This window comes from Pinus tabuliformis, chromosome X, assembly GCF_031772625.1.
Source record: "Pinus tabuliformis cultivar Carrire ecotype Pingquan chromosome X, CPIR1, whole genome shotgun sequence".
Taxonomy (NCBI): domain Eukaryota; kingdom Viridiplantae; phylum Streptophyta; class Pinopsida; order Pinales; family Pinaceae; genus Pinus; species Pinus tabuliformis.
The window spans coordinates 36,019,758-36,041,938 of record NC_142308.1 but is presented as its reverse complement, the minus strand read 5'-3'; the positions used below and the strand labels follow the sequence as shown (position 1 = coordinate 36,041,938).

General features: G+C 38.0%; 1 protein-coding gene across 1 annotated transcript in view; it reads left to right on the top strand.

Moving 5' to 3' along the window:
- The window catches only part of COP8 (Proteasome component (PCI) domain protein), an 82,566-nt gene extending 64,001 nt beyond the window's left edge, over window positions 1–18,565 (top strand). Inside the window, exons 12-14 of the mRNA XM_089452883.1 lie at window positions 12,357–12,416; window positions 17,985–18,044; window positions 18,186–18,565. Of these exons, the coding sequence (XP_089309009.1) occupies window positions 12,357–12,416; window positions 17,985–18,044; window positions 18,186–18,260 (195 nt within the window). The 3' untranslated portion in view covers window positions 18,261–18,565. The remainder of the gene's footprint in view (window positions 1–12,356; window positions 12,417–17,984; window positions 18,045–18,185) is intronic.
- The last annotated feature ends 3,616 nt before the right edge of the window (window positions 18,566–22,181 follow it).

The window sequence follows — 22,181 nt, the reverse complement described above, 5'->3', positions numbered from 1 at the left end:
AAAAAGGTTTCCAGAGCGGTCGCCCTTGCGATCAAGTCGTGCAATTCCACGATTCCTCTAGCCCAGAAACTTATTGAGGGTAACCCCATCACTCCTAGGATTTATGGTCTTCCTAAAATCCATAAGGAGGGGGTCCCCCTGAGACCCATTGTCAATACCATCGGTGGTCCGACTTACCTCCTGGCCAAGTTCCTCGCCGCAAAGTTGAGACCCTTGGTTGGGCAGACTGAGTCCTTTGTAAAAGACTCAGCTTCGTTTATTGAGGATCTTAAGAAAATTAATCTTGAGCCCGAGGACATTTTGGTAAGTTTCGACGTGGTCTCTCTTTATACCTGCATTCCTATCAATGAGGCCATGATGGTTATCAATAAGCTAACTGACCCTGATACGGCTAAGTTAGTTGAGCTTTGCCTTACCTCTACCTTTTTTAGCTTCGAGGGAGAATTCTATGAACAGACTTGCGGAGTTGCTATGGGCTCCCCCTTGTCCCCCGTCGTGGCTAATCTCTTCATGGAGGATTTTGAGTCTAGGGCTTTGGCCTCCTCTCGCCTCTTACCTAAGCTTTGGAAAAGATTCGTTGATGACACTGGTGTTGTCTGGTCTCATGGTCCTGACGAGCTGGATCGTTTCTTCAGTCACCTCAACAACCAATCCGCCGCCATTAAATTCACGATGGAAAAAGAAGATAATGGTTGTCTTCCGTTCTTGGATGTTCTCATCTCTAAGAAAGTGGATGGTTCCTTTTCTCATCAGGTGTATAGAAAGAAGACGCATACTGAGCAATACTTGCATGCGTCTTCGCATCATTTCCCCGCTCAGAAGTTAGGGGTTCTTAGCACGCTTGCCACCCGTGCGGTCAGAATTTCGGATGAGGAGAGCCTGGAAGCGGAGAAGGCTCACCTTCTTGAAGTCTTTGAGAAGAATGGTTACAATAGGCGCCTAGGTCAGAAAGCCTTCCTCAGGGCCAAGAAGGAGCCTTCAATCCGAAGGGTTCCTAATGATCGTATCATGGGTGTGAACCTTCCTTACATCCAAGGAATCACGGACAGGATTGCGAGGATTCTGAAGAAGTATGATGTTCCCGCAACTTTTAGACCTCTCAATACTATCCGTGGCTCCCTCAGGTCTGTGAAAGACCCGATTGACCCTAAGGACATGAAGGGCGTCTATGTCATTCCGTGTTCCTGTGGGACCCCCTATATTGGTGACACTGGTTGCTCTATCAATCAGCGGATTAGCGAGCATTCGGCTGACTTAAGACATGGCAGGACCAAGTCCTCGGCCCTGGCTGAGCATGCGGGGAAGACTATGCATCATGTATGTATAGAGGAGGCTCAGGTCATTGCCAAAATTGCGCAGTTTCACCATCGCAAATTTAGAGAGGCCCTGGAGATTGAGAAAAGGCCGAACAATCTTAATAGGGATGATGGCTGGAAGATCAGCAGTTGCTGGGTCCCAGCCTTATCCTCCTAGCCTCCTCATTCTCCCCTTTTTTGGTTTATCTTAGGGTGTCTGTCTCCCCCCTCCTTTAATTTTTCTTTTGGCAGATTGGTCCGATTATTATGGAATGTTTAAGTCTTTATTAAGTTAGGAATTGGTTTCGGGCTAATTATTGTATTAACCTTAACCTATGTATGATACTATTGGGCTTATTAAAATTAGATTTGTTTTTTCCATTATTTCATTATTCATACATCTATAATTATTTCTATTGTAACCTTAGAATTGAGTTTCCCTTTACTATTGTCTAAAAACCCCCCCTTTTTAAACCTTATAAATTATAATTCATTTACCTAATGACATTGTTATCTTTAATATTTTTGGAATGAATAAATATATATTTTTGACCATTAGGTTTAAACGATAAATTATGAAATACCATTAATATTAGTTATTCTATTAGTAATATACATGGACTTTATCCACCCTATAGGTAATAATATATTTACCTAAGGACTTATTTACCTTAATATTTTTATTTGAATAAAATATTGAACGAACTTTGAGTATTGGACAAGTAGGTTTAAAGGATAAACTTTGATAATATTAGTTATATTATGGGACTTTACCCTAATTTATGGTAATTACCTATTAAAACTAAATTCTAGGAATAATAATATTTTAACAACTTGTTTGGAATTACAAATTAATAAGTAGATATAGATTATTTAATAAACATATATTATTTTATATACCTTAGTATTTTAATGGACCATTATTTTAAATAATAAATATGATATATTTTAAAGAACTAAATGGTAAAGTCCTAACTTACCAATGGACCATTAATAATTATTACACTTTTACCTAGTGTAACTAAATTATTAAAATAAGAGTGATGTATTACCTTTCACTTGTATTTAAATAATATTGGATTGATTTATTTAATTTATATTATAAGATATAATGACCATTATAATTAAAATATTAATATTATACTATGGATTCTCGTTAATAATACTAATATATCTATTTATTTGTAAATGAATTCATTTATTTACCTATTTTAGATATTTCTAGAAACATTAATTTATTAATTTAGTGATTTGACCAGGAACATTAAGTCAAATTAGCTGTTAGCATTATAGCTGTTGAGTCTCTGCACGCTCTATTTATTCGAGCTAAGCCGGATTGGTTCTTCAACTTGTCCTGACGATGAACCACACTGGTTGGTTCGAAACGCGTCGACAAAAGTTTGGTTATGTGATTTTGCCGAAGATTTTCTAAACAGTGTTCTATGCTATCAAATTTTGTAGGCTACATATGCATTTTTTTTCCCTAAATTTATCTTATGTTTTCCATTTTTCTTAGTGCATTTTTTTTAAATTGCAGATTTCTTTGCAAATTTTAATTATTGCAAGCCAACGTGGGCTCATTGTGATGTGATTGATGGAAAATTGATATGCAAATTTTGCAATAAAGCTATTGGAGGTGGGGGTATTCTCAGATTGAAACAACACTTGGCTGGGATAAGAGGCCAAGTAAAGCCATGTGAAGCACCAAAGGAAGTGTTAGATCCTGTTAGGGCATAATACCTTGCCAAGTTTGAAAAGTTTGAGGAGAATAAAGCTAGGGAGAAGGCCATCCAAGAAGAAATTGCAAGGAAGAGAGAATTATTACAAGCCATGAAAGAGAGTGGGTGTGATGTTTATGAGATTCGAGACTCCTCTTCTATCCCTTCAACCAATGATCCCTTTCACTATGTTCCTCTTGCTCTTGGCCAACAATCTAAAGGAACAAAGAGAACAAACATCCAGAGCTATTTCTCATGCTCTCTGACCACTGCCTCTGTTAATCCCACTTCCTCGCAGCCAAGTCATCAACCCACTTTGGATGAACATTGGAAAAAAATGTAAAGAAACTTCGTATCAATACATTGCTAGATGGTGGTATGATGTAGATTTCCCATTTAATGTTGCTCACTCACCTTATTACCAAGATATGTGCGACTTTGTTATAGCTGCAGGAAAGGGCTTCAAAGGGCCTACTATGCATGACCTGAGGGGAGGTCTTTTGCAAAAAGAGATTTCTTCCATTGATGAGTATTTCGCTGAGTATAGAGAGTCATTGCTCAAAACCAGTTGTTCCATCATGTCAGATGGATGGACCGATGGAAAGAATCGCATTATCATTAATTTCCTAGTTTCTTGCCCTCAAGGAACCATGTTTTTGAGATCATTTGATGCATATGATAAGGTGAATGATGGAACCCTTCTATCTAAGCTTTTGGATGAGATTATTCAGGAAATGGGGGAGCAGAATGTTGTGCAGGTCATCACAGATAATGGCTCAAACTATGTTTTTGTTGGAATGATGCTTGAGTCCAAATACAAGACCATATTTTGGACTCCATGTGCTGCACATTGCATAGACCTTCTTGAGGACATAGGCAAAGTGGGGTGGGTAAGAGACACTGTAGAGCATGCCAAGTGCATTACAAAATACATCTACAACCACTCATGGGTATTGAGCTTAATGAGGAAAAACACTGGGGGCAAAGAGCTTGTTTGGCCTGTAATTACGAGATTTGCAACTCACTTCCTCACGTTGTAATGTCTCAATTCTCAACAAAAAAACCTGCAGAAAGTGTTTTTTATTAGACGTTCTGAATCTCAATGGGCTCATTAGACAAGATGGCAAAGACACCAAAAATAAAGTTTTTGACTATTATTTTTTGGAAAAGGTCTGCAGAACTTGTGAAAATCATTGAGCCCCTTGTTAAGGTGCTAAGGATGGTGGATGGGGAAAAATTGGCCATGGGCTACATTTATGAGGCTATGGATCAGGCAAAGGAGTAGATACAGGCAACTTACAAGGATAGGTTAGCTAAATATGGCTGTATATGGGATATCATTGATAACAGATGGAACAATCAATTCCATCATCCTATGCATGCATTTGGGTATTTTTTGAACCAAAAGTATCATTATAAAGCTTGGCTAGGAGATCTGCAGATTGTGGAGGTTAGATATGGATTGATGGATTGCTTGGAGCGCATGGTCCCTAAGCATGTAGACCAGTTGGAAATACATAAACAACTTGGTCTTTTTGGTATGGCAGCTGGTACCTTTGGCAAAGATGACAACAAATTTGGATCAACCAGGTAAGCAATTCCAATTTCTTTTTCTTTTCAAGTTAAATTGTTTACAATTTTACAATTCAAATTATCTATCAATACTTGTAATTTGTAAATAAGTAATGAAATGAACTAAGTTACTAATTAATGTCTTTTTCTTTGGAGCACATTGGTGGGAGTCATTTGGCGGCCAATGTCCTCAATTGCAAAAGTTTGCAATTAGAGTCATCAGCCAAACATGCTGTGCTTCAGGTTGGAGCGCAATTGGTTTGTTTTTGAGCACATACATGAAGAAGAGAAATTGTTTGGAACAAAAACGGTGAAATGATCTTGTCTTCGTGTAATACAACCTTCGACTAAGGTGAAACCAAATGATGAAGACAAGACCTGATCTAGATCCCATTGTGTCGGAAGATATTAATCCAGCATCAGAATGTGGAGGAGACTGAAGATCCCGAGTTTGATGCTGATTTTGATATTGACATGGCGTTAGGGGGGGTTGAAGCATATTTGGTAGCACCATTAGAACCAAGATTAGTAGCCGCATCAAGCAAAGGCAAACAACCAATGCAAGGCACTAGTCGTCAACTCGACCAAGTTGTGCTTCCATTAGGTCCACTTCTATTGTTATTGGTGGCAATGTTACTACTAAGGTTGTAGATGAGGCTGAGGCATCCTCAGACTCTGATCCATATGATGTCTATGTAGTTCCTGTTGATGATCCTATGTCTAGTATTGGTGATGAATTTGATGATTGATCATGTGTAGACTTGTAGTCTTGTAGTAGGCCAATGGCTTCATAGCTTGTAGCATTGTTATTGGACTTTATAGGCCATTTAGAGCCTCATTACTTGTGTATTTTGTCGATGATACGCGTTGCACTCGGTGCCATTTTGATATACTCACCTTTACATGGTATGTAGATGAGAAAACTTTGCGTATTTTGTCTCTATTGGCTTGGAATCATGGTTTTAAATCTTAAAAATAGTTTTTTTCATTTAAAATTAATTATTTAATGTATTTTTTTAAAACCGGTTCATTGAGATCTAACTAGTCCTAGTTTGAAACCTAGTTTATTAGGTGGACCGGTTCCGGTTTTTAAAACTATGTAATGTGCCCAACTTCTGGCTTCTTGCCAGTAAACAACTCCTCAGGAGTCTTGCTCCCCAAGACTCTGTGTGGGCTCCTGTTCTGCAAATATATAGCAGTGTTACACGCCTCGACCCACAAGAAGAAAGGTGAACTTTGATCATGCAACATCGCTTTAGTTGCACCCCAATGGTCATGTTCTTCCTCTCTGCCACCCCCTTCTGTTGGGGGTTGGTTGTAAGGCAAAATGTATTCCCACTTCATGCCAACACTCCCACAAAACTCCATCTCCGTGGAGGTATACTCACCTCCATTGTTTGATTCTCTACAAGAGCGTTAAACTCTTGGAACCTCTGGAAGAACTCATCCTTGGTCTTCAGGAAGTAAATCCAGGTCTTCTTGGAGTGGTCATCAATGAAAGTCACGTAATACTCATATCCACTCAATGAAACATGGGACATAGGACCACATACATCAGAATGAATCAAATCAAGGATACCTGCAGCTCTGTTGTCACTGCTCGGGAAATGTGTCTTGGTGTACTTTCCCAAAGAACACCCCCTGCACACATCATGATGCTCTGTGCTGAAATCAAGCAAACCTATAACCATCCCCCTCAACATCTTGAAAGCTCGATTGTGCAAGTGGGCCATCCTCTTGTGCCATAGCTCACACAACTCACTGCTACTGGTCTGCGCTAGCATAGCTCTAAGAGGTTGAAACATAACTTTGTATAGTCTCCCACTATGAGCTCCAATCACACGAGCAAACATGATATTGGATCCTCTGGGATATATCAACACTTGTCCCTTTCAGAACAGTACCTCAAACCCCCTGTTCTCCAAGCTAGAGGTTGATATCAAACTCTTCTTCAACCCTGGAACATAAAAAACCTCTGTTGCCTTCAGAGGAAGTAAAGACTCCCTTTGAAATGAAACTGTCCCCACTCCTGCCGCTTTGACTTTGGAATTGACTCCAAGCACAACCTCCAAGTCAACATCATCCTAAAAGGCACGTGTGCTCTTTCACTCCGGTCATATGGCAGGATGCTCCACTGTCAATGAACCATGCACGGGAAGATGTAACATGAGTGGCTGAACTCACCACCAATTCACACTCTGAATCAAATCTAACCGCAAAATCGTCCACCTCAGTTGAAGATGCAACTCCCTGTTTCTTCTTACCCTTCTTGTTGGGACATTGTATAGCATTGTGACCCATCTTCCCACAAGCAAAGCATTTCACTTTTCACATGTCCTTCTCCTTAGTCCTCTGCGTCCCTTTCTCCTACTTTGCTCCACTAGAAGACCCCATTTTGGCCTTCATTCTCCTCTTCACCTCCCCCACCACTCTTATTTCCCCCCTTTGCACTCCTCCTGGATGAAATCATCCCACATCCCCCTCCAACCAAGAAAATGCTCTCTGGCCACCAAGCCATGGATAAAACGATCCCATTTCTCAGTGAACCCATCTAAGGCAATCCTAAGCAACTGTTCATCTGGAATAGCCTCTCCAATGGCAACGAACTCATCCTTCACCTGTGAGATCCTAGTGAGATATGAGGTCACACTGTCGGTCTTGGTCATCTTGGTGTTGTGTAGCTTTTGTCTCAACACCATCTTCCTGTTCTCATTAGAACTTTGGTGTAAAGAGACCAAGGACTCCCACATCTGATAGGCAAATCTCATCCCGGACACATGAGGGAATAAATGGTCCTTGATGGCATCTAGAAGAATCCTCTTTGTCTTCACAACTGCTTCAACAACATCCCACACTTCAACTTCCTCCAGTAAAAGCATGATTCTCTCCTTCCATGGCCAAAATTTTCAGACCCTGCCAATCTGTCCTCTACTCTCAACCCTGTTGCCATGACCCCACAACCAACAATTTGGAGCAAATCTGTGAGCTAGAACCTTCTTCCCTCTGAACTGCTGAAGTCTTTGGGTTTTTGACAAAGTTTCAAAAGGTTTTGGTTCACTATTAGCAGAATTTAATGCTTGCTGCCCTCTTTATCAGCTGTATGAAATTTTAGATCTGAGCCTTCAACTTTGCTTTGATACCATGTAGAAAATTAATGACCTGCACCCTTGACCCCGTTTGCAATTTGACATGTGTTTATTTAGGCCCAACCCACATGTTTTGTCATGTTAATATAAAATTTAGAATGCATTAATTGCAAACATAAGGAGTGCTTCTTCTCTTTTTCTCTTTCCTAACAACTGATAATTATTGCAAAATTTAATGCAAGCATTCATCACATAAGAGACTTATTTTTTTGTCAAACTGACCCTGGAAAAAACCCACAGCCTCTTGGGGAAAACCAGTCTTCAAAGGAGGATTTTATTGCTTGAGTAATTGTAAATAAGTACATAAAAAATCACAGTACTTATCTCCCTTTTGCTGTAGCATTAAATGCATTCATTCTGGAAATTTGTGCCCACTGACAATTCAGATTCACAGAAATTTGTGCCCAGAAATTTAACACTTCTTCTCTGCCAAGCTCCTCAAAATCAGTGCCCAAAACAACCTAGAAAAGAGTGCTCAGATCTGCCTCAAACTGCGTGCCCTGTGCTGACTGTACTTCCTCGAATTTCGTGCTAAAAAGCTGTTGAAAACTCCCTCGATTTTTGTGCTGCGTGTAGTAGATTGAATCCCGAAATTCGTGCCTCAAATTTCGGGCCAGAACAATGTTGTCCCTTCCTCGAAATTTGTGCCAAAACTGCCTTGAATTTTGTGTTGCCTTTTAGCTGTTGTTCTGCTTGAAAATCATGTCAGCTACTCCTTGAAATTCATGTTGTTGTACTGTCTCCGCCTTGGGATTCGAGCCCCTCACTGCTGCAATTTCTCCTCCTCTCCTTGAAGTTTTCTCCATATCCTCTCTCAAGTGTGAAGTGAAGAATGAGCTTCTCTTTTCCTCTTTTATTTCATTGGAAAAGATTGAATCGCTAAACCTAGGATTCAATGGTTAAGATTTCATCCTCAAATCTCAAGATGTGTGGTTGAGATCATTTCTTTCAAATGACCCCTTTCATACATTGGCCCCATCATTTAAAAATCTCCTTGTACCTTTTTCAAGTTGTGTACCTTTTTAATTTATCTCATAAAGTGATTTTTCTCCTCACTTTAATATTAGAAAAGTACACTTGATACTTTTAACGCATCTGTGTGGAAATGGATTTCAGCGCCGGATTCCCAGCTGAAATAAACCTAACAAGTAAAGACTATGTGTGGAACCAGAAGCTTGATTATGAAAGTGTCCTCTTCAGATGTCGATCGTGCTTTGAGACGGGGCATCTAGCCAAAAATTGCCCAAAAGCCTCTGAGAAAAATTTTGTTAGAAAAAACCACCACAGATCTACATGGTGGGAAGGAGCACAAAAAGAACACTACACTGTCATCAAAGAAGAATATTCTAGAGAAAACTCTGAGTCACAAGAAATCAAGGAAGAAGGAAACAACTCTGAAAGCAAGCAAGGAGAAAGCCCGCCCCAACAAATCAACATTTATGAGGATTTGAATACCGCAGAAAATAAATCTTCATTTAACAGCAAAGCAGATCTCCTAAACCAAACTTCTCCAACTATAGATCGCGAAGCTAAGACACCAATGTCCCAAGAACCAGAAGAGATGAAGGAGATGCAAGACAAAGGAAGTTGGAAGACCGTAGAGAAAAAAAAGAAAGCTACAACACCAATCTCGCCAAGAAAGACGAGGAGCCAGACAAGTAAAAATTAAGAAAATTGTAGGTCCGATAGACCAATTTGGTCTCAGTGGACGTTAACCATCATCATCATCATCATCATAAAGTACAAGTGACTTTAATATTAGAAAAAGTACATGGTACAACACTTCTAAGTACTTTTTCCTACTATGACATTAATATAAATCATAAATGTTATAAAGACAAAAGCCATTAATGTGCTCACTAGGCTAAAAGGGATAAAAGCCTAGTAACACCTCTCCTGGGTACTATTTTCAACAGTATCCTCGTAATGCAACCCAATAGTCATCCTTGTCAAATTGACTAACAATTAACTTTGCTATCACTTTTTTTTTTTCTTTAGAAGAAATTCCTTACCTAATCCAAAGATTATCTTGCCTGAATTAAAAAAAAAACTTTCACTGCCTAATAATTTTTTGTTTGTTTGTATGATCTTAGCCAACCTGGCTCCGATGATCCGATACAAACCTAGCACCTTCGATTCCGAGATCAATTCAGAGTGGGGGCTTTGATACCATGTTAGAATTTCTCGAACCCAACATCCTGTATTCGGTTCCCAACAATTATTAACTGAACGAATACACAACTTAGTTACTAACCAAATATTTAGCGGAAGCAAAATTACTCAATCTGACTCACATGAACATAAACAGATTTCTGCCCAATCAACAGTTCTTGATTAATAAATTAGTCACGGAACTTATTTGGGCTCCTGTCTTGGGATAATGGCCCAAGTAAGAAAATACAAACTACAAAGCTGATCACCAGCCTAACTGCACTATCTCGGACCTAGCACACGTTCACTGAGAAGCCTCTCTCAATCTTGTGCTGCTGTTGTGTCTTAGCGTCAACACTTAGGCTCAATTTATAACTTTCCTAAGCATTGATGGTCTCTGCTATCAAAAGCATCTCAGTGCTGATTTGGGCATTTCAGTGCAGTGCAGCAAACTAAAATTTGGGAACTCTTATTTTGAAATCTGATATGCCCAATCTCTGACAACTCTTCCATCCTCAAAAAGTGTGCTGATCACTGTTTTAACGGCCATTGTTTCCTGGAATATGCTTGACACTGCTGCTGCTATTCACTCATCAATTCTCTGTTTATCATATTGCTGTGCAATGATAACCACCAGCTTTGTTAATCCAATGCTGCTGGTGATCATGCTCAAGGAATCCATTTTGCTATACAAAGATATAGAATTAAGGCATGAGTCTAGGAAAACAGTGAAGAGTTGAAGCAGCCGGCAACCAATTTGTGAATTCAGGCAGGAGACAAGTAAATAACCATTAATTTCTTTTCATGTCTGTTTCTCCCTAAAGATTTTGCGTTTTTTCCATGTCCGAATGATGGTTGTCCATACAAACTCTCCTGCAAATGAGAACGTGATAATTAATGGTCCATTCCAAGGATGGTATTTCTTTCGAACTGAACTTTTCTAATAGCAGCTGCATCGGCATGAATTCCAATATAGGCTATTGCATGCCTTTGCATTCAAATTAACTCTGCATCATTTGAAGGTTTCTCCTTTCCCTTTAGAGCTTTGCTTGTAAAAGCTTAGTCAAACTTGGCTCTTGTATGCTTTTCTGTTGTCTCATGTGATGTAACCCCACATGCTATTCCTCATGATAAAGCTCAGAGATCGTTTTTCTGATGTGTTCTGTATCCTTCCTGGAGTGGTTGTGTTCAAGATTTTGCTTCTACCCTCTTTATTTCTTGGCATCCTGTGGATTGCAGAGGCTTATTTTCTGTTTTACTCTGTCTTCTCTCTTGGTTATCCTGATCCAAGATATGGAATGGTTTTTCTGTTACAATTTCTAGTTGGTGGATTTTTCTATTTGTCAATCATACTGAAATGGCTGCCATCTCACCTATTGAGGTTTTAAATCAATCTCTACGTTCTCTGGAATGTTGAACAACATGTAACAAACTAATATTCATGCTATGCATCGAGTCATTTTCTCCATTGGATCCAGTTTGGTGTATATGTGGTTTTTGTCAATGTTCATCCTTTGTGTGTCAATATTTGATTTTATAATATTGCAAGTAGAATGCTCTTGTTATCGCCATATTTTATTTTTTACCACAGTTCTGTTCTCTACAGAATCTTATTCAATGTGATTTTCTTCTCACTATCAATAGATAGGTACCCACATTCCAAATCTTCTGTCTAAGCTGTCTCATTGGTTAGATTTCCAGGTCATATTTTTACTTATCCTTTTGGATCAAGATATCATATATTATCTGATGCTTAAGTAATAGGGACCGGACCGTAAGTGATTGACACCAGACAGGCTGAATATGAGCTGATACCTCAACTGATATTTAAAATTACGGGGGATTTAATTTTGAACATAGTTTTACCAATGGTAGACCAGTACACATATATTTTCTGGAGTTACAAACATTAACGTGATTGTCTTATTTCATGCTTCTACTCTTAGCTCAGAGAAACCTGTTAAGGAGGTAGGAAGTACACATGTTTGTTGTCAAGGCCATTAAATTTGAACGTAAGTTTTCCAATGGTACTAAGCATGTATTTTCTGGATTTGAAAAGATCAACTAGATTGCCTTACTTCATACTTTCTCTTCTACTGATAATTATGCTAAAGTCTCGCATTACTCTAGAGCTCATGGATCATTTCTAATGTCTCTAGTGTCCACATCTTTTGTTTCAAATATAATTGATTCTTCATCTAATTCCATATGTAGTATATTATCTTAAATGTGAAAGTTTGGTAATATGACTCCTTTCTTTTAGGATGGTATTCCACTGATCGTTCTTTCTTTCAGAACAGAAAGACTTTGGTTCCTGTAGGGTAAAGTTCTCTTGTTTGATGTTTATTGCCATTGATTTGTTGAAAACATGAGCATTACTTTTAACTCCTGTCATGAACAATATTTGCTTCGGGCTTTAGATTATGTTTCTTGATTGGATATTGTTTAAGTTTGGGTAACTATGGTGTTGGCAGGCTGAGAAAATAGCTTCACGAATGATTTGTGAGGACCGCATGAGGGGTTCAATTGATCAGGTATTGTTCATATTTCTCAAAGAACTGTAGATTTGGTGTATTGGATTCTGCCTAAGTAACCTGACATGGGGATTCAGGATTCGTCGGATACGGGATTCGATTGTCGGATTCGGACACGTTGACCCCCGGAACAGGACATGTTCGGATACGTTATATATATATATATATATATATATATATATTAAAAATTAGATATTTCTTACACAAATTCTCATTAATGATACAAATTCATTGATTTCAAACATAGATCTTCATCTAGATGCAAGTTTTACTGTTTACAAAGTAAGTTAGTAACATTATAGCATGCATAGTACATACAAAATTCAAATACATGTCACATAAATGATAAATAAATGAATCATAAATTCTAAATACATATTCAATTCATCAATGATCCAATAGGAGAAAGACAAGATAGTAATATAAAGACATTGACAGCTGTAGTTTTCTCATTAAGTCATCAAAATCAAAATGTGTTACATAGGTAGTGTTCTGAAGGCAGTTGGTAGCCCATGACTCATGAGTCATCAATCCTCATAGTCATCATCAAAATTAGCATCATTGTCCTCATCATCACAGTCACCACTTCTCTCCTTTGCATCCTCCTCCCCTGTATCCAAAGTCATGTCTGCATCTGCTGGTGTGGAGGATGAACCCTCTACAATATCAGCATCATCAAATCTAACAGGTTCTAGCACTGGACCATTGAGATCCATGATGGCCAATGCCAACTCAACACTGTTGTCCAGACCCATATCATCAGGAAAGACATCCCACATCTTTGTCTTTCCCGTCAACCACTCTTTCCTCTGCCTGTAAATAAGGTTAAGGTTGGTGTGCACATACACCATTGTCTCTGCCCTGGACTGCTCAAGCATGCTCTTCTTAACACTATACAAATTCCCATATTTGCTCCAATTCCTCTCGCAACAAGAGGATGGAAGTCACTTGAGAGAGGAGCCTCATGGCTAACTGTTGTAGAGGAGGGTTTGCTGCCCCATGATTTGCCCACTAAGAATAGGGCTTTTTAGCCCCCCTGTCTCCAATCACATCATATCTTGCAAATCAACCAGTGCCAGTGGAAAACGCTGCAAAGGCATCCTCCACCTCATCAAGCAATGTTCTGTCCTGAAAAACTCGCCTGAATGCATCTTTCCTCCCCTATGAGATTTCACCATCCATGTGAGGAGGGAATCTACGGGAAGGTCCACCATTCAGCCACTCATGGCTGTAGTATTTTGGGTTCAATGAGTGAGCCAAACAATGTAAAGGTGTGCAATTCTTGTCCCATCCGCTGACAAAAATATCCTGTATAGTACCACAAAAGGCCTTTGGTGATGTATCATACTCGGGGCACTCACTCTGTAGAATAATGCTCCTCACAGACTCAATCATGGAATCCCATCTCTCATAACCTCTCCTAGGATGGGTTTGTCTGTATCTGCAAATCGAAGCAAAGAAATGATAGGGTCCATGATCTGAATAACTAGATCTACCCTCTCCCACCAAACATCATCTAACACTGTGTCCTTCACTCTTTTAGAGGCTAGTTGATCTGTTTTTCTCCAAAGAGACCAAAACTCTTAAATAACCATGGCCCCAAGAGTGGTCTTGACCTCCCTCAACCTCTTCAACATGATGAATGAAGAGGCTAACCGTGTATATGCAATCTTCAACAATGATAGATTGTTGTACTCCTTGTAGATAGTGAGGGCATTTGTATAATTTTGTACAAAGTTACAGATATGTCGTGCATCCTCAATAATGTTACCAATCCAAAGCACATCAGAAGCAATGGATTTCAATGCTAAGTTCAATGACTGGGCAATGCAAGGTGTCCAAAACACTTGTGGATATTTAGCTTCCACAATCATGCCAACAACTTTGCAAGCAGGTGCATTATCTGTAATGATTTGCACACAAGAATCAACACCTACATCTTCAATAACTTTAATAAACAACTCACCCATATGTTGTGCATCCTTGTATTCTTCAAGTGTATCCACTGCTTTCAAGAAAACTGGACCATTCAAGGAAGACACCATGAAGTTGATGAGTGGGTGTCGTGTCGGATCTGTCCATCCATAAAAACAATGCTAACACCTCTTTTCTTGCCTTTGTCAACAATGTGGTTCTAAGCTTCTTTGAACCAGGAGACACATACCATGATGGAGACCCATGAGTTAGAGCTCGACACATCTCAATAAATAGAGGTGAGCGTGCAACATTAGAGGATATGGAGTTTTGATAGAAAAAAAGGAAATGGTGAGATCAAACTCTTTCCATTTTTCTTTTTGAAAAATCTTGTCCATTGGACCAAGTGAAATTGCCTTTCTTTTTGCTACTTGTCCCCAACAGAACTCTCAAATGGAAATTTGTTGTTGCATTTCCTCAAAAATGGAAGGGGGTCATCATTCTTGGTTTTTTTTTTTTTTTGCAGCCACATTTTCCATACCAACAACGAACTCTTTTTCCATTTCTTCCCTGTTTGGTAAATGAACTTGTGTACATGCTTCAACTCCACAACTTGGTAAAGCCAACAAATGGTCTTTCATACGAAAATATGTGCTTGTGAAAGTATTGTGGCAAAAGTTGCATCTCCAATTCACATTGCCTCCTCCCTTTCCCTTGCTGCTTGGCCCATCCTCTCTTTTGACATATTTCCACAGGGGATATTTCTCAATGTTACCTTTAGGAGGAAGTTGCAACAGACTCTGATCAAATTGGGGGAGGAGGGGCATCTCGAATGGGGACATTTTTCCCCTTCCTTTGCCCCCTACATGCTTGCCCTTGATTGAGCCATGAATACTGTAAAAAATAAACAAAACATGCACAAATTTGTAAAAGAAATACATATAAAAACTGCTGTAAATACAAATGCAAAAAAATAGAGAGGAAATTTACCTGTTGCTTGAATCTCCTTGAAAACACTCCAAGCCCTTGGCTCTTTGCTCCAAACTCCTAACAGCAACCCACAGCTCACCTCTTGTAAAAGAAATGACACAAAATGATACAAAATAGAGGCATTTCCACCCTTTTATGGCCGCGCGGGTCCTGGTTTGCTGGTTTCGTGTCCGGATTTCATGACATGATTTGTCCGAATGGGACACGATCTGGATTTGATTGTGTCCCATTCGGACACGACGTGTCATGAAATCCGGACACAAATTAGGTTGAACCGAATCCGATTCGCTGGATTTGGACACATGGCCCTCAAACAACGAATCCGGTTTCAGAGGATTCTGCAGATATTTATCTTTGGCCTGGGTTATCTTATCTGTTGCAAAATTTCCAGGAATAGTTGCTTTGGAATTGGTGAGAAAATAGAACAAATTGTATTTTTTCTGACTGAACAAAAATTACGTCCTGTTTATGTTTATGTTATTATTACTTGATATCATTCAATACAAGTGTAGATGTCCTTCATAACAGGTGTAATTGTCAACTGCCAAATTTTTGGCAATATCAGACCTTTTTCTAATATTGAAGCTAAATAGAGTCGTAGTCTGTTCTTATCTCACCATCTTTGGGGAGTTCAATTTTTTTTACCATTTTGACAATATGTGATATTAAATCTATTTTTATGTGTGCAAAGTTCAAAGGTCTCTAATATTTCTCATGTCAGTACCTTCAAAATTGCCTTTGTATTCTGTTCAAACTTGGTATGTCCCATACTAGTTCATACTTTTCAACTTTCAAGGCTCGAGTCATGCAAGATGAAGATGTATGGAAGCACACATGTAACTTGCTATATCTGTATGGGATTAGATGGCGTGAATGTCAAACAAGTCAGACAAAATCACAAAACTAATTTTGAAATTTATCATTTGAGAATGGTCTATCAAAATCTGTATTTCTTTTTCTTTTTCTAATTGATACTTCTTTCCCCACTATTAAAAACCATACATGTTTTATACGCCTCTGTATACCAGATTCTTTTTCAGGCTCTGGATATGGGTTGTGTGTGGTTGGGATATGTTTATGAATTTTCTCTAGTTCAGATCAAGTATATCTGAAGGATCATATCAAACCGCCTGACCCTAACATTAATTAATTGTATCTTGTTTCCATCAGAATTTTTTTTATTTTTTTGTGAGTAAGCAGGTTGATTTTGTGCTGCTATGCACCTTTTTTGTTATTCAATGGGATATAAGACAGATGTGACTGAATTTTGTTCTTTATTCCTTGTGAATTGAGATTGATAAAACTTAGCTGCAAATTGAATTGTTTTTCGATTTCAGCCGCACAAGACCATATAATGGTTAAGAGCATGTGTTTCCTTCTAAGAGGTCACAGGTTCAAAACTAGAGGGGTAGAGTATGTATGCCTTTGTAGACTTAGCAGTCAAATCGCTGCGCGGAGGTGGGTCCCTTGTCCCACAAACAAGGGGTCTCATACACTAATTTGGAGTCTGGCTTGGCCGTGACCTTAAAATTGGATAATAATAATAATAATCATTCTGGCATTAATTATTTGGGTCACTATTTCTTTATCCATTTCAAATACACTGAGATTGTAAAATACGTTGCTTTTGGTCTTGTATATATCTTAAAAAAAAGGATTTCCTTAGCCCAAGGGGTTAGCCCAACTGGTTGTCATCAGAGTTGCTGGGCATTTAGCTAGATCTGTGCCAGCAGTTGCTGGTTCAAATCCCAGGGTGGGGCGCACCAGTCTATGCTGCTCGCTCACAATAAGTGGTATTGAGTTGCCACTCTTCAACTCGGTATGTATAGGATTTAACTCTCATGCAATTCAGGCCAAGAGTGATGGTGTAGTCTTCCTCTGTAGAATGGATTATTGAAGTCACAAGTGATATTGTCATATTCTTCTCTTTTAAGAATTTGAAACTTGAATACATTCCAAGAGTGATGCAATTCAAGCGAAGACTGATGGGTGCACTCTTCCTCTGTCGAATGGATTATTTAAGTGATATTGTCATTTTTCATTTTCCTCTGAAACTAACATTGTTATATCTAATGTTCTTAAGGCCATTTGTGACATGTAATAGAATTGTCTTCCCTGTTTTCTTCCCGGACCCTAAATGAAGTCATTATTGAGGAAACACAAATTTATTAATTTATTTCAACTTGATTATGGTCTAAGCTTGGTTGGTTGATCTTTGCAAAATGCAATTAATTTCCTCCTCTGATAATCCACGAGGGACAGTCATTGGTTCCATATTTGCTTAACTTTTTAAACCTCTTAACCTCATTGTTAATACTGTTGTGATGGAAGCGGGCGTTTTAATTTCACGCACTCGAGGGATCATTAAGCAAACTAAATTTCTATTTAGTAAGAGATAAAATGGTTCATTATCTATGTTAAATTGTATTATTTCCTTGGTTATTTGTTCCCTAGGGTTGTTCCCTATCTAGCTTATTTCCACTTTTACCTGTAAGATAGATTTGTTGATTGGATTAAGTTCTATGATCTTGAAATGTCGTGATTTTGATCTTTATAACTGACATATCTTATCTTAGAAATCTGAGAAAGAATATTTAGTTTTGTTTATAACCCAAAATTTTTTGGGCAAATACCTCATCTTACAATGTAACTTTGGCATTGCAGGTTGAGGCAGTCATACACTTTGAGGATGATATAGAAGAGCTGCAGCAGTGGGACCAACAAGTAAGAAAATTGCACCCTTTGCTGAGTCGCATTCATGGTTTAAACAATTCCTCGCCATTTACGTGACTTCTAATCATAGTTTCCACAATTCCGCACCATATACGTGAGTTCTAATCATTATTTGCTGACTTTGCATGCCAGATTGTAGGCCTATGTCAAGCGCTGAATGATGTCTTGGATAGCATGGCTAAGAAAGGGCTGACTATAGCAGTGTAAGAGAAAATTAGTGTGATAGGAAGATTCTTCAAGGAAATAATTGAATCACAGTATTATTTAATTTTCTTGGCTCCATTGGTGTTTGATACGTTCATTGTCTTTTAGATGAACTGACGCACGGTGGTGCTTTTTTTCCTGCTTATGATACGGTCTTTTGTAGCCAGTTTATGCTGAAAACAAGCAAGCATGGTGTAAGTTTGGAATAAATTGTCAAATTCAGAACAATTTTCTTGGCTATGTTTGTGGTTTAAACATTCATGGTTTTTGAGATGAAGTGAAGGCCCAGTAGTGGCTTTTGTTTTGGATATGACGACTTTTGTGCCTGTTTTTTTCTGAAAACAAGCATGCGTGGTGTAAGCTTGGAATGAACTGGCAAATTCGGAACAGATGACATGAGTTGGATATCATGAGACAAATAGAACCTCATTAAGTCACTAGCAAATTTGAAATATTTTTGTAAGCTGTTTGAACTAACTACAAATATAGGATAAATGCAACATCTATTATGCTGTGAAAAGTTACAATACATATAACTAAATTCTTACTATTCCACAATTCCTATTAAACTTTTTAATATAAATTCATGGTTGTGACATCGGCATTAATTATCTAAGTAGGGGATGTGAGCCATTTTAATTTCTGTCATCGTGCATGTCTAGCATTGAAGAATGTCCTATCACGAAACAAATTATCTTATCTCAAGGATTATGATTATCCTGTTGAAAATTTTATCCAGTGTGCATCTTTGGCGATGCTTTGCAGTATAAGTATTCGTGTAATATCAAATTGATTTTAAGAATTTGTACACTTTTAAGCTGTTTTATGGAGTCATGTCATTTCTACGAGTTCTGTGGGATCACATGTTATGATACAGTATTCAGATTTCGTGTAATATCAAATTGATTTTAAGAATTTGTACGCTTTTAAGCTGTTTTATGGAGTCATGTCATTTCTACGAGTTCTGTGGGATCACATGTTATGAGACAGTATTCAGATTTTGATAAGACTGGAATGACGAGTTATTCACTTGGAGTCGGGGAATTGCATACTGGAACTTGTTTCATTCGAGGCTATTCAGGTTGGTTGAATTATGGTTGTATCTCACATACACTGAATTTCTAAACGGATTAAAATTGTGAAGCGATGTTAATTGTCATATGCCATATTTTGACTTTTTTCAGAGATCATGACAGGACAAACTGCCATTACTTATGGTTAGATATGAAGGGTTTAGGCTTAACAAAACACATGTTCAAAGGTTCCTTCTCTCCGTGATTTTAAAGGAGTTATGTGGCTGTTGCGGATAAAGTAAGATTTAAAAGAAAGAGAGAGTACACTTTCTAAAACATCGGGAAAATAAAATTCTGGAAAATATTGGTAAACACGGGAAAAATTAGAATAATAGAAATTTTTTTTTTCAAATTTTTTTTTTTAATTTTTATTTTTTATTTTTAAACATGGTGATGGCAGAGGAGAATGTGTCCTCTTTAGTTCAGCAAAAGCGGTCTCCTCCTTTGCTCTCCAAACCCTGTTTGCAATTTGCAAAAATGAGTTGAAAAAATCCAAAAATTATGTCTTAAAACACCTTTCCCAGTAGCTCAGCAATTTTTTTCACACTTCTTGCAATTTTTGTAAAAGTGATCTCAACCTGTAGCACTTTTGTGCACCCAAAGATTTATATCTGGGTTTTCTTTTTTTGGTTGATCTCTCTATATATAGAGATCTATGCCACCTTAATTATGATATTTAGTATATCTATCATGTTTTCAATGGTGATTTTAGTGATAAACACTCTAAGTTGTCTTATATTTCTCATTTCCATTGCTTGAAAGGTTTTCTCATTTCTTATATTTCTCATTTCTCATTTCCATTCTTGTACATTTTACTTCTAAATTAGGGCAATTCATCCTAGGAAAATACTCATGTTATGCTTTGTAATATCCTTTAGGGGGGTACTATTCTAGGTGGGTTAGACACTAGTAGGGCATGTGTTACTTGGTTTAGATGATATTAGGCCAAAGGTCACTAGATTTGGTGGTGATGAGCTAAATGGTATTGGGGTTGTATGTGTTACATTATTGGGCGCCACCAATAGAGGTATTCACGCTGACAATAATGGATTAGACAATACTAGGGTATGTGGTGACTATTGGATGGAGAGTTGTACTGTCCATTGTAACATTTTTTGTTCCTAACTTTTTTTAGAATGACTTGTTGAATACTATTGATATCAAAATACACTAAGAAAATATGTTCTATACAAGTTGGCTATTGAAGTCATTTGATGTGCTGCAAGCACTAGATAATTTTTTTTTTGTGATGATGATATAAAAAGTCATTTTGTGCCTTTTTGTCAAATCTTGCATTGGGATAGTGATTTCAATCACTAATGGATGTTCGTAAGGTGCATTATACATGTTGGGCATGATTTGGGCAGGGACACTATGATTAGGACCAAGGTAGCTCTACGCTAGACACTTTTTAAGGGGACATTTGGTAGGCATAATTTGGTCCAGGGACACTATGATTGGCACCAAGGTAGCTCTATGTTAGACACTTCTTAAGGGGACATTTGGTTGGATTAATAGGGTAGGAGTTATATGGGTTAGTAGTAGTAGTGCATATACTACTAGGGCCAAGAATATACAGTCTTGGGATTATTACTCTAGTTATGCACACTAAGTGTAATCGCTAACCAAGGCAGGGATGATGTGTTGAACAACACTGGGATAGACAATGACAAGTTGGTGTAAAGATATGGTACTCATTGTAACAATTATTGTCCTGAGAGCAACTTGTTGAACTTTGTTGCGACTAAAGGCAATTAAGAAAATGTGCTTTGTATAATTTGGCTATCAAATGTAAATTTGATGTGTCATGAACAATGGGCAAGAATTTTGTTATGATGAAATGGTGAAAAGATGCTCTGACCTTCTTTCGTTGCACCTTGCATTGGTATAATGATTAAGCAACAATGGAAGTTGACATGGTTTATTATATTATAGTCCAACTACTAGGAGTTACATTGGAGCTAGTCAAAATTGGAGGTATTGGAGATCACTTGAATGGATATTTGGCGTCAGTAAAATTGAAGCCATTGGAGATTTGTTAGTTGGGTATTTAGAGATAGTCATAATTGGAGGCATTGGAGATCTATTGTGGGTATTTGGAGCTAGTCAGAATTGAAGGAATTGGAGATCTATTTGTATATGGAACACCTAACTTTGGTACTAAATCAAGATGTGACACCAAGGTAGCTCTATGTTAGACACTTCTTAAGGGGACATTTGGTTAGATTAATAGGGTAGGAGTTATATGGGTTGGTAGTAGTAGTGCATATACTACTAGGGCCAAGAATACACAATCTTGGGATTATTACTCTAGTTATGCACATCAAGTGTAATTGTTAGCCAGGGCAGGGATGATGTGTTGAACAACACTGGGGTAGACAATGCCAAGTTGGTGTAAATATACGGTGCTCATTGTAACAATTATTGTCCTAAGAACAACTTGTTGAACTTTGTTGCGACTAAAGCCAATTGAGAAAATGTGTTTTGTATAATTTGGCTATCAAATGTAAATTCGCTGTGTCATGAACAATGGGCAAGAATTTTGTTATGATGAAATGGTGAAAAGATGCTCTGACCTTCTTTCGTTGCACCTTGCATTGGTATAATGATTAAGCAACAATGGAATGACATGGTTTATTATAGTATAGTCCAACTACTACGAGTTACATTGGAGCTAGTCAAAATTGGAGGTATTGGAGATCTCTTGAATCGATATTTGGCATTAGTAAAAATTGGAGCCATTGGAGATTTGTTAAATGGATATTTGGAGATAGTCATATTTGGAGGCATTGGAGATCTATTGTGGTTATTTGGAGCTAGTCAAAATTGAAGGAATTGGAGATCTATTTGT